Source organism: Panthera tigris, chromosome A2 (assembly GCF_018350195.1).
Source record: "Panthera tigris isolate Pti1 chromosome A2, P.tigris_Pti1_mat1.1, whole genome shotgun sequence".
Lineage (NCBI taxonomy): Eukaryota > Metazoa > Chordata > Mammalia > Carnivora > Felidae > Panthera > Panthera tigris.
The window spans coordinates 60,997,666-61,011,169 of NC_056661.1; the positions used below are offsets into that span (position 1 = coordinate 60,997,666).

At 52.9% G+C, this 13,504-nt stretch overlaps 1 protein-coding gene across 3 annotated transcripts in view; it reads right to left on the minus strand.

Annotated features, from left to right (window-relative positions):
- The window catches only part of NUDCD3 (NudC domain containing 3), a 61,769-nt gene extending 50,115 nt beyond the window's left edge, over positions 1–11,654 (minus strand). For all 3 annotated transcript variants that reach the window (XR_006210113.1, XM_042962837.1, XM_042962828.1), the window contains exons 1-2: positions 11,371–11,654; positions 6,088–6,386 (exon numbers count right to left, since the gene is read on the minus strand). Coding sequence is in view for 2 of the 3 variants with exons in the window: in XM_042962837.1 (XP_042818771.1) it covers positions 6,088–6,386; positions 11,371–11,562 (491 nt within the window). In the remaining variant the exon portion in view is untranslated. The remainder of the gene's footprint in view (positions 1–6,087; positions 6,387–11,370) is intronic.
- Between the last annotated feature and the right edge of the window lie 1,850 nt (positions 11,655–13,504).

The window sequence follows — 13,504 nt, forward strand, 5'->3', positions numbered from 1 at the left end:
TACACGGGGTGGTGTTGTGGGGTGGTGTTCTGGCATGTCCATGTGACTCTGGCAAGGGGCCTCCTGCCACGGGCACCTGGAGAGGCCAGAGCCAACAAAGGACCCGTTTAGAGACAAAGCCAAGAAGCCAGCTCATCAGCAGTGGATGCCCCGGCAGGAAGCAGCACCCCTAGGGCACGGGACCACGGGAAACACGCTATGAAACCAAGTCAGTACACCTGTCGGGCTCAGCTCACATGTCCAGCAGGTTGCTGCCCAACGCTGAAACACGGCGGAACCACCAGCGTTGAGTGGACCGTGAGATGAGGACAGACGGCCAGGAGGCTCTGCTGAGGGTGGGCATGGATGGGAGCACGAAGGAACAGGGGGCTGCACCCGGGTCTGGGGGCAGCCAAACCGGGACAGAAACAAAGCAACTGCCAAGAGTGCTGCTAGGAAACCTGAAAGCTCTCCTCCAAATGACTCCGTCCCCATCCTAGGAAGCACCTGGATCTGTCCCACAACAGGACACAAGGGCCATGCCATCAAAACCAGGGACCGCAGCAAGCAGCTATCCAGCACACCACACTCTTCCAGGAGACCCCCTCCCCCCAACCCCCCACCACTCAGTGGAGTGCTTCCTGCGCAGGGAAGGATGGCCTGGATACTCCCAGGGCACACACCACCCTCAACATGGGCAGCCTGGGAGCACCCTGTCCCTCATCCAGGCACAGCTCTAAGGGCAGAGACACTATTTCCAAGTGATCATTTACTCCCTGATAATTATTCCTTTATTTTCTTCTCTTTTAAAGAGTTCTGTTTGTGACTTCTAAAGGCAAAAGCCAGACAAGGCACAGCCTCTGCGGATTACTGTAGGCTCGCCAGCACCAGCCAATGCAACTATCACTGCATTACCTACAGCGCCACCTGCTGGCCAAGAGGGGGGCTACAGGAGACCCCAGACCCGGAATGCAAGAGGGGAGCCCCCCAGGGCTCCGAGAGGGGCCTCACAGGCCTTTGATGCTACTGGAATTCAGCCCCTGTCCTTTCACAGCACCAGTGATGCGGGCGGCATTTCTGAAAGCTGCCCAGCACCCCGGGAGTCCTCTGAGCCCAGGGCACAGGGCCACGCACGGGGCAAACGCCAGGACTCGGGCAGCACCTCCTCCAGTGTCTTTACTGTGGACGCTCCTTGCAGACACAGACATGTTCTCAATGCTAAGCTGCTGTGTGCACAAGGACATCTGTGTGCCCAAACGCCCTCTCTCCGCTAAAGAACTGAGCACTTTAAGCAGCGGGGAGGGGCATTCCTGAACTTCACTGGAAAGGTCCTGACAATGACAGCAGGGCAGCATCAAGAATGAAATTCACAGCCACGGGAAAATTAGATCCAATTCAAGTTTCCCTCAAATAACCCCTCATTCACCAAAAAAACCCCATATGTGTGGCTTTAAGATGAAAATCAGTATACAATTACAGACAAATAAAAACATAAGACTGCAAAAATTGGGGGAAGAAAACAGACCCATGGAGACGCCTGGCTGGCTCAGTTGGTTAAGCATCTGACTTCGGCTCAGGTCATGATCTCACAGCTTGTGTGTTGGGCTCTGTGCTGACAGCTCAGAGCGTGGAGCCTGCTTCGGATTCTGTGTCTCCCTCTCTCTCTGCCCCTCCCCTTCTCGTGCTCTGCCTCTCTTTCTCAAAAATAAACAAATATTAAAAAAAATTTAAAAAAAGAACAGACCCGTGGTTGGCATAGGTCCAGATGGGGGACTGGGTGGGACCCTGTCTGAAGCACGATGGCGCTCACAAGACCACACCTGCAGAAGTCAGGAACTACTGCCAACGAGCAAACTATGCTGCGGGGTGAACTACATAACAGCAAGACAAAACATCCCTCTACCATCCACAACCAATAGCTGATGACAAACATACACACATAAGACACAAAGATGTAGGTTTTCACTCTCTTACTTGGTTTTTCCCTGGTGCCTATGCTGAATCTGTTTAAGTCAGTAAGTGTATATGTGACTTTCCTGTCCAACCAGAGAAGGGAGAGTCTGCCGTCATCACTGCCAATCCGGGCAGGACTGCCAGCACACGGGTGGCAAACAGGAGGAGCAGAAATCAGCCAGCTCAGACCCAGAGTGCAGGTGACTTGCTTGTGAACAGACGGCCCACACTGGGCAGGGCCCCTGTGTCATTACACTACTCAGCACAACCCCAGAGAGCTACAGTTTATAGGACAAGCGATCTTGAGCACTGACCGGAAGGACGTGGGGTGCCACTAATGGCAGAACCGGGAAAGGGTGGCTTTCCATTCCTTCCCCAGGACTGCCACAGCGCTGCGGCTCCACTCCAATGAGAGACGTGGGAGCCACAACTTCCTGATCTGCTCACGGAAAGCCAGTTAGGACCTGAAGGTGAAGAAGGTGCCCATCCTTGGAAGGGTTGGTCCTGCGGCACGAGGCCAAGGATCCCGGAACACACCCCAGTCTTCACTCTGTACCCACACTGGTGCGCAACTCGCACAACTCAGGCTGATTCCAGCCCAGAATACAACTTGTAGGTTCAAGAACAGAAAAATAGGGTCTCAACATGTGAATGAAGCAGCCATTCGAACCCTAACCCACAAATTAAAAACAAATCCCCTGTTTTAAAAAAGCTTTTTGGGGGGCGCCTGGGTGGCTCAGTCGGTTAAGCGGCCGACTTCGGCTCAGGTCACGATCTTGCGGTCCGTGAGTTCGAGCCCCGCGTCAGGCTCTGTGCTGACAGCTCAGAGCCTGGAGCCTGCTTTATATACTGTGTCTCCCTCTCTCTCTGCCCCTCCCCTGTTCATGCTCTGTCTCTCTCTGTCTCAAAAATAAATAAATGTTAAAAAAAAAAAAAAATTTAAAAAAAAAAAAGCTTTTTGAATTATTTTTTAAAATGAGATAAAAAATTTAGTAAAACAAAATGTATGCTCATTGTAGGAACTTAGAAGATACGGTAAGGGGGGAAAGATGATAATAAAAACCCAAACCACCACTCTCTGATAACCAGGACTCACCATTTATCCCCTCACAGGCTGTGTTCTCTGCATGCGTATAACTTCACGTTTTTCAAATTCGGCATCACACTGAAAACTGCTTTTCTCACATAACATCATACGACAGGAGTATCTGTGTGCAGCAGGGTTCATCCACAAAGACATGACCAGCAGCACGCCATGCAGACACTCGGAGAGTCCCGCGAGGAACGGGCTCACGTAGCTGTGGTGGCTGGCAGGCCACAAGCAGGCTCTCTGGGAATGGGGCAAAGCTGTTCCACGGTGTGAATGTCTCCTGCTTCGGGGAAGCCTCTGCCTTGCTTCCAGTGCGCTTCACCTCACTGATAAGACCCACTCAGGTCACCAAGGATGATGTCCCTCACCTGGAGTCCAGTGGTTACGGGCGCCAATGACCTCCACAGAATGCCCCACAGCGACCCCTGGGATGGGGCCCTCCAGGCCACCACGTAAAACGGGCCATCACGACACCCACATCGGTCACCTTTTTTAAGACAGTCTATAAACATGAGTAACTCTGTACGCTCAGTCTTCATTCTGATACCCAAACATTTTATGCAAAGACCATAGGAAGCAGGCAGCTACACACAGAAAGACTCAGAAAACTGCCCAGGGTCCCTCTGAGTCTTTGCCAAACAGTCAACTGTCCCCACATGAGCGCAACCCCAACAGGGAGGGAACACAGCTTCTGGGAAACAGGCGCCCCTGGAGTGTGACCCCGACAGGGACCGAAATAGCCCTGGAATAAGAGGTGCTCTAGACACACCCCCAACAAAGCTGAAAAACATGCTTCTGAAAAATCATACTAATCTGTGATAAATAACTGTGAGGACAGGGGCAGCTGGGTAGCTTGGTTAATGGTCCTGGACTCTGTTTCAGCTCAGGTCACAATCTCATGGTTCTTGGGATGGAGCCCTGAGTCAGAGCCTTGCATCAGAGCCTGCTTGGGATTCTTTCCTTATCTCTCTCTCAAGTAAATAAACCTAAAAAAAAAAAAAATGAGAACAAAACTTGGCACTCTTTAAAGGAAGAAAACAAAATCCAGAGATGCAGCTACATAACATCAACGTCAGGCACCCAGTAAAAAATTACCAGATATGTCAAGAAGCGGGAAAATGTAATCCCAAATCAGGAGAAAGCAATAGCAAACAGCCAATAACAAACCAAGAAATCAGAGATGATGGAATTGGCAGATAAAGGCTTTACACAGCTATCATGTTTATGAGATATGGAATGTGTTTAGAGAAAAACAATGAAGGCAGAGATCGAGGCCATAAAAAAGAATGAATAGGAATTTGGAGAGCTGGAAAATAAAAAGCGTGCTGATGAATTTAACTGAAGGTTAGACACTAAAAAGGAGAAACGAGTAAATGTGAAGACAGGGAGTTAGACACTGTTCCAAAGGAGGCACTAAGGATCTTAGAAGGGGGTAAATGCAACAGAGGCAGAAGGCAGCTGAGAAACCCTCAGGGTACAAACACGGAGAACACCACACCGCAGGAGGTTATAATCAGATCCTGAAACTAGTGATAAATATCTTAAAAGCACCTGGGAGAGGGGACCCACCAAGGGGAACAGAGAATACTCACTCACTTCTCATCACAAGACAACAAAATAATGAAATGACATTCTTTAAAACACTGAAGAAAAAAAGTTATCTGGAATTCTACACACCACGGAAGTATTCTCAGAAATCAGCATCAAAGAAAGACATTTGCAAACCAATAAAAGCTGACGGAATTCATCTCCAGCAGATTTGCACTACAGGAAACGTTAGAGGAGGAAGGAAACGGCCAGACCTCATGACTCTCTGCCAAGACCCCTCCACTTCCAGGCCCGAGGCCCCATTTTGCCCCCTTTTCTTTTTTTTTTAATTTTTTAAATGTTTATTATTGAGAGACCGTCAGAAATAGAGCACGAGCATGGGAGGGGCAGAGAGAGAAGGAGACACAGAATCCGAAGCAGGCTCCAGGCTCCAGGCTCCGAGCTGTCAGCACAGAGCCCAACGCAGGGCTCGAACCCACAAACCGCAAGACCATGACCTGAGCCAAAGTCAGATGCTTAACCGACTGAGCCACCCAGGCGCCCCCCATCTTGCCCCTTTCTGACCCAAGATCCACCTGCAAGAACTGCTCGTCTTCATCAACAGGCTTGCCCCGACAACTGCTGACCGTGAGCCCCACTACCTAGTACGGCTGTCACGACCCCGTAGTCTCGCCCACCTAATCTCATGGAACAAACCCTCCCTACCCTACATTTTGTGTCGCCACAGGCTGTCTGCTTTGCTTGTCACCGTTACCGAAGAGCTCCATTCACAGACCCTCTCACTTGCAGCAGAGAGTGCGACAAGAGGGAAGAGCATGGAGCAGTTACGGGGGAGAAGGGACAGAGGCGGAGAGCGGACTGTGCTAGAACAGAGGAGGCCAGAAGCAGCCGTTGCCACCACCTCGCTTGCACACAAGGAGGCGCCAGATCTTCACACGGTGTAGCCCTGCTCAGCGCCAGGAAATAGAGCCCCTGGAAAGGGAAAAGAGTATGGCCGTGGGGGGGGGGGGGGGGATTCCAGCATGGCCACACACAGGCTGCAAGACCCCAGGCTCAAGTGACAGTCACAGAGGACTTCGAGACAGGTGCTGCATTATCACCTCTGCTCCACAGGGGAGAAAGCTGACACACAGGTTGGCTACTTGCCAACCACCCCACTCACGACATGGCCATCTTCCAGGGGACTCCAGGTACACAGTGGGCACATGTCCCCACAGCACCAAAACACAGCCTCCACACAGGCGGGTTGAATCTGGGAGCCGGGTGCTCTCATTCTGGCTCTAGCTCTCAACCGGCTGCACAAGTGGGGTGGATCACGGCCCCGCCTTATGCAGAGGACAAGAGGACGAGGACAGAAGCAGATTGGCCTCCTGCCCCACATGGGCACACTACTGGGACGCACCGCAGCTTGGGACCTAAACGTGGAGAGTTGGTGTGGTACCAAGCAGGAACCAGGGATGACCATGCCACCCACCGGATATCAAGCAAGAAAGAAACCGCAAAGGAGGAATTCTTACCTGGGAAGGGCTGGTGGCCCTTTTGCAGCCTGCGTGGCACCTGCACACGCTCCCGCAGGCTCTGCCTCCACCGAGCTGGGGGCCACCGCCGGCTCAGCGTCCCGGGGTCCTGGTGGTCCTGGAGGCCCAGGGTCTGTGCTGGGGCCGACCTCCACCTCCTGCCCCGCGGCTGGCACTGGCTCCTGCTCGGCTGCGGCCACCGCAGCCTCCTCCGCCTCCTTCCTCCTGGCCTTCTCCTCCAGCTCCTTCCTCCTCTTCTCGTCATCCTGGCGTGCCATGTGCTCAAAGGCTGTGAACACCTACAATCGAACAGCAAACTGGCCGTGAGTTTCCCCACCGGTACTGGGCCACACATGCCATGCAAAGGTGGTCAAACGTGGTAAGTAGAGAATGGAAAACTAGTAGACCACAGACGTGCTCCCCCTGGCAAATCACAAATGCACTTCAACTTCACCAGGAGCTGCCGTGAAGGAATCTCTAACAGGAGTTCCTAACGCGCAGAAGGGAAACCAGGTAAGCCAACGCTCATGGCACCTATGCGCCCACCGGCCAACTTCTGGGTCTAAAGGACACGTAACTAAATGGTCTCACCTGTCCTTAGTTCTTTTTACAGCCCCCGGTGAGACCTGCTTGCCACGGGAAGAAGACACCGTCCTGGTAGCAAGAGCTGTAAAGACGCCAACAATTCAGACTCGAGAAGAGAAGACAGGAAATCAAGTTGAACCCACTCAGTACAGCAGAGTCACCAGACAGCTGCAGTCTTCCCACAATGCACAGGTGGAAGGGGTGTGGCTCTTAAAAAACGTGGGAATTTCATCCCCCAGATAACCACGCCGTGTCTACAATGAACAAGGAACACAAAAAAATCCAAGTAACAGCTCCTACCCTCTACGAACTCAACATTCTGGTATGAGGACCAGCCCCTACTCTTTTCTGGGACAGTCACACCCACACAAGCGCTGGGACTCTCCACCCGAAGAGCACACAAGAAACATGGCATTTCGTATGCACCTTTCAAGGGCGCACACAACTTCCAACATGGCTAGCACAGACCCGTCCACGACAGCGCCACCAGGAGACCGTGAGGAACCGCTGTGGTACCTCGCCGTGGGCGCACAGATGCTCGCTCCAGGTCTCGGAAATCTAGGAAGTTCCTTGGAAGGAAGGGGCTTGGGTAGACCTTGAAGAAAAGGCACGTGTTACCCTGGGGGCTACAAGGGGCAAGACCAGAGCTCCGAGGGGTGGGGCCATGGGGGGGGGGGGTTGCTCCTCTGGCAACTGGAGGCGGGAAGACTGGGAGAGCCTCCCTGGGAGGTTGGAGGGGCCCAGCTAGCAGCCCTGCTCCCCACAGGGCCACACAGAAACCTCAGTCGTAGCTGCCACGACCTGGGAGCAACCAGAATGTCCCTCAGCAGGTGAATGGATACCACATGGCGGTCTGTCCAGACAGTGGAGTATTACTCAGCACTAGGAAGAAATGAGCTATGGAGCCGTAAAGAGATGAGAAGGAAACTTATATCATATCACCAAGTGAAAGATACCAATCAAAAAAGCCCATACATGTTCTGTAGGATTCCAACTCTATGACATTCTGGAAAAGACAAAACCACGGGACAGTAAAAAGTTCAGTGGTTGCCACGAACGGGGCAGGAGGGAGGAATGAGTGGAACATGGCAGATTTTCCCGGCATGAAAAATACTCTGTGCGACGGACACCAGTTAAACACTTGTCCCTACCTCATAAAATGACATCACTAAGACTGAACCCTAAAGCCAACTATGGTTTGGGTAGTCTGACACGAAACACAGGTGCATCGACTGTACCACAGGCACCATCTGGTGGGGATGCAGGTAATGGGGGAGGCTGAGGGGACAGGAAGTACATGGGAAACCTCTGTACTTTCCCCTTCAATTTGCCTTGAACCTAAAACTGCTCTTGAAGAATGGTCAGAAGCAGGTCGGAGTCCCTTTCCAAAGGACAGGAATGCAGACATACGTTAAATAATCATGTTTCACGTTCCATGTGCTGAGCAGGAAGACAAAACAAAAGGTCTCTAACTACTGAACTTTGCCAAATGCTTTTGGATTCCCCAAAACCTTCCCGAAGATGCTGTGAGGAAGACAGCACTGACATTTCCAACATGAGGAAACACTAAGCTCAGAGGAGGTAAGTGCCTTGTCTGAGTCCTGCCAGTGAAAGAGGAAAATAAAAATATTACAAGAACACTGACGTCAAAAGGCCACGTCGGCAGAAAGAAGCGAAACCCTAAGGCTGAAACAAGGCAACGATTCCAGACCCATTTCTACTCCTTCAGAGAACCTGAGCCCGACAACATTTCACACCCGTGCTTGCAACACCTGACTTCACCCTCACAGCCATACAGCCCCAGACACCCGAGACCCTCATCCTAACTTCACAAAAGGAACAGCAAGGACTCTGTCTCCTCACCCCCCAGGACCTCCCCGGCCCCTGGGCCTGGTACTCCTCGCTGCATCCACCACCTCTGCTGACTCAGCCCCCTACCTCCTCTAACCTGCCACCCGCCTCCCCTGTCCTTGGCTCCGGTTGTTACGGACCCAGGCGCCTGCTGTATGACCACAGCACCGTGGAGCTGGAGGAGAGGTCTGTGACCTCCAATCCACTTCTCTACTGACAGAGAGGAGACGACCCTCCCAGCAGGTCCGGTGAGGACAAGTGGGGAGGCTCTCCTGATTCTGGGGCAAGAGACCTTCTACTAAGCAGGCTTCTCAAACTGGACCCAAGAAAAGCAAAAAGTATCAAATGAATGAAGCGTCACTGTAAACTATTTTGTTCTTAAAACACATAAAAGGGACGTCTGGGTGGCTCAGTCAGTTGAGTGTCCGACTCTTGATCTTGGCTCAGGTCATGACCTCAGGGTTCGTGGGATGGAGCCCCACATAGGGCTCTGTGCTGACAGCGCAGAGTCGGCTTGGGATTCTCTCCCTCTCTCCCTCTCACACGCATGCTAAGTAAATAAACAAACAAACAAAAAATACACTAAAATATCACGGCAAGGAATACAACTTGCACATGCATCTTTCCTGCTGAAGGTCATCCCTCAAGCTCTGCACCCAGGCTGGCCAAACCCTTAGAATTAGGAGAAAGAATCGTGCATCACACCAACAGTCCAACCTCAATATATCAGGACACTTTCAAGTTCCAGAATGGAGCACCCCAGCACTCCCATCCAAGCCCTGCTTGCCTATGTTCAGGACAGACTCCAACCACCCACCTCAGGTGGGTGGCCACAGGAAGGGGTCTCTTGCCATCAAGTCAGGTACAGGGAAGAAAACCCCTAAGAGGCAAACGAGCAGGGATGGGGGGTCAGGAGGACACAACACCAGGAAGGAACACCGTGCCACAGCAAGTTACTCAGTGGGACTCAGCATCTTAATGTCCCACCCACAACAGAACTCCCATCCAACACTGAACTCACGAGTCTCCTGCCAAATGCCTCTGTGGCCAGAACAGTCCCCCCAGGATTCACCCCCACCCACCCAACAAAATGCCCTGGAAACATCTGCTTCTTCAGAGTCCCTCAGGCATTGCTGACTGCTGGGAACAAACTGCAGAAACACCGCTCCTCTTAACCATCACTAGGAAGTGTCCCCTGGGTACTGCCCTGCCCACTTCCTCCCCTCCCTTACTGCTGCTCAGGCAGCCTCCTGCTTCTCCCATCCCTTCACTGGAGACACCCCTCAAAATGCTGCCCTCCACCTTCGGCTCTTCTCTTCCCCTCAAACCACTCTGGTTCCTCCATTCCGTGGTTCCAGAGCCTGCCAGCAGGGACTCCTGTCTGCAATCTCAATCCTAACTTGTCTGAAACTAAGCTTTTCCCCCTAAACTCAGGGGACAGTTCAATTAGTGCATGATTATTCCAAGTTTGAAACCACGGGTCATCTGTGACTCCTCCCTCCCCACCTCCTCTTCCTTACACTGCTCACCAGGTACGGACATACTTCATACCTGTTACTAGAAAAATGAATTCCCTCTGCCAATTCGTGTGTGAGACAAGGGCAAAGACCCACCTTTCAGGATATTGGGACTAAACAAGGTTAACACCCAGCACGCTAACCAGTACATACCCGCTGCTCAGTAAGTGTTCCTTTCTCCTCCACATCTTTTCTGCAAGCTACTGTCACCCCAAACAACAGTCTTCCCGCTCTATGTTAAGATCTGGACCCATAAAGATGAAGTTCCGTGTTCCAGCTCTACGATAAGTTCCAGTGGCACCCTCATCTCACATAAAATTCAACCCTGTTTCCCTGGGGTTTGCATGAAAGTGATAAGCTACCCTTAGGAGTCTGCCAGAAACCATCTCTGACGGTCCTCTGATCACCCAGATGGCACTCAGCCACCGAAGGCACGAGAAACAGCCTCAGTTCCGACCCAGAGTACCAACACCGCCGATTCATCTTCAGTAGTCACTCAAACACCCTAAGCTTTCGCTTCTCCACAGGAGCACCAAGAAAGTCACAGCCTGACCACTGGACACTCCACCGAGAAAGTAACGGCCTGACCACTCGCTCAGGCTGTACACAATCTGTAAAGCGCAGGGAGGTATTACCAGCATTTCCATCTACCCAGGCTCAACGCTTGGCTGAAGACCTGCTTCCAATCCCATCAAAAACCCCACCTCCCCTACAAGACCTTTTTCCTGATTTCCACACCACGTCTCTGACCCCTTCCTGGCAATGGGCTTTGTCACACAACCAGCCTCACACAGTTCTGTCCCTGTCTGTGCTCTGTCTCCCCGACAGGAAGGAAGACATCACAGGAGACTCCGAGCCGTGCACTCGGACTGTGCGCCTCCAATGCCTGCGGCAACTGCGGTGTAGCACCTGCTTACTACGGGGACGCTCCTGGGCACCCGGTCGACTTCGACGCCCGTCCAGCGCTCAGCGAGTTCGCCCCCACGTGAGAGGAGTACGGCGAACACGGCCTCGAACCGCCGACTCCGCGGCCCCCCTCCCGCCTCCACGCGTCGTGCCTGTGGGGCGCACAGGTGTCCCCGGGGCGTCCCGCTCGGCCCCCCTCCCTGCCGGGCCGTCCTGGCACCTCCAAGCGCCCCGAACGCCGAGCCAGGCTCGCTCCCGCGGGACGGTAACTTGACACCCGAACGGCGCCTCGGCTTACTCGCAGGCGCGGCCGCGGGAGGCTGGTCGGGGGGGGGGGGGGGGGCGCCGGAGGGGAAACTGAGGCCGGACTCCGCCGCCCCCACCCCCACCCGGCCCCGGGTCCGAGCCGCCCGCCGCGCGTTACCTGCAGGACCAGGGCCTGCGCCGCCCCGGGCGGGAAGCCCATTCGGTCGGACGGATGGCGCAGCAGGCGGTAGAAGTCGGTCTTGCGGTAGAGGAAGCCGAAGAGCACTCGCAGGAAGTCCTGGACGTTGCCCACGTGCTGCAGGATGCCCAGCAGGGCCTGGTCGTACAGCTCGGCCGCTCCGGGCTCCATGGCGTCGCCGGCCGGAGGGACTCTGCTCACTGCGGGCGCGGCCCGGACGCCGGCCCACGGCCACTTCCGGCACGCTGCGCTAACGGCTCCGCCGCCCGGCGCGACTTCCGGTCCGCGCTCGCTCCAGCCCCCCGCGGCCGGGCCGGGTCGGGCGGCAGCGGAGCGTCCCCGCCGAGGGCCCCGCCCCGCCTCCCGGCCGGCTCTCCCAGGCGGCCCCGCCAAGGGTCGGTCTTGGGTCCCTAAGTGGCCGCTAGGCGCGGGAAGGCCCGGGACGGCAGGACCGAGAGCGCCCGGCAGCCATGTTGCAAGCGGGCGGAAGAGGTTCTGTTCGGGCAGCGACACGTGATCCCCTGTGTCGTCACGAGGTGGGCGGGGCACCGCCCCTTGCCTGCGGGGAGGCTGGCGGTGTGTCAGGCTCCCAGTGACGTGCAGGCCGAGCGAGCGCGACGTGTGGACGCGAGTGAGGCAGAATCTGTGAACACGCGCGGCGTGCATCGTGTCCTCAGTGTCTGTCACTATAATCCTCATTCAGGTACCCGATGAACATACGCCGGAGGACTATCGAGTTAACCAAGTAACCAGTAATGTGGTAAAGCCGGTCCCAAGAGTATTGGCAGGAAGCAGGTATTCATAAACACTTCGAGGAAACCGAGTAAGATCGTTAGGATGGGTACAAAGCTGGCCGGTATCCCGCAAAATAAAACCGTAGGTTACCTTTTCTACTGGATACAAATGATTTCCATGACAACTGGACTAAGGTCTACAAATGAACACCTATCTTCAGAGTCAACGGGCTCCAATTAATTGTAAATAAAGTCAGAACCAGAACCAGATAAATCACCCTAGGGCAATGGTCCTGAAACCTCTTTGAGTCATTTACACTCCAGGGGAACCTGGGTGGCTCAGTCGGTTAAGCATACCACTGGATTTCAGCTCAGGTCGTGGTCTCACGGTTTGTGAGAGCCCACACTGACAGCGAGGACTCTCTCTCAAAATAAACTTTTAAACTTTTGGGATTCCCCCCCCTCTCAAAATAAACTTTAAAAATTAAACATTTATTGAAGACTCCAAAGACCTTTGATGTGGGTTGTGCTTATAGTTACCATAGTGTGTTATCATTTTCCTAATGTTTATTTTTGAGAGAGAGAGAGAGAGCTCAAGCAGGGGAGGAAAGGGAGAGAGGGAGAGAGATAATCTTAAGCAGGCTCCATGCTCAGCGCAGAGCCCAACTGGGGGCTTGATCACATGACCACGAGATCATGACCTGAGCTAAAATCAAATGAGTTGGACTTTTAACAGGCTAAGCCACCCGGGCACCCCCACATGTTAACATTTTTGTGAGGAAATAATGTTCTTCAAAGCAATGAAGTATAGCGAGAAGCGTAGCATAGTTTTACATTTCTGCAAATCTCTTTAATGTCTGGCTTAATTGAAGACACCAAGATTCTCACATCTTTTGCATTCACTGAATTGCAATATGTTGTTTTGATTGAAAAATACGAAGAAACCCAGTCTCACACAGATTGTAATTGGAAATGAGAGGAATATTTTAATTGTCTTTTCAAATAAAAGTATTTTTTTTAAACCAAAATTGAACAGGTGGTAGTTTCTCAACAGTGGTAATACATAATCTGAAACAATATCCATACCCATGGTATGTCCTGCACTTTGAATGGATCTTTTATATGCATGGTTTTGTAACACCAGACTGGAATGCAGAACGTGACAAAACAATCGAACTGTGTTACAAATGTAAGAAGCAGTGAGGAGGATGGTAGGAAAACACTCTGACCTAAGTGACTTTGGAAATGAATGGAGTCTAAGACAAAGGGCAAAAGGAATGAAAAAGGGCCGCTTCGCTCTACAGCTGTTTGCCATGGCAGTGTGGGCTGTCATCTCTGAAAACACTAAGCATATACAGTGGAAGGCAACAATTAGGCAG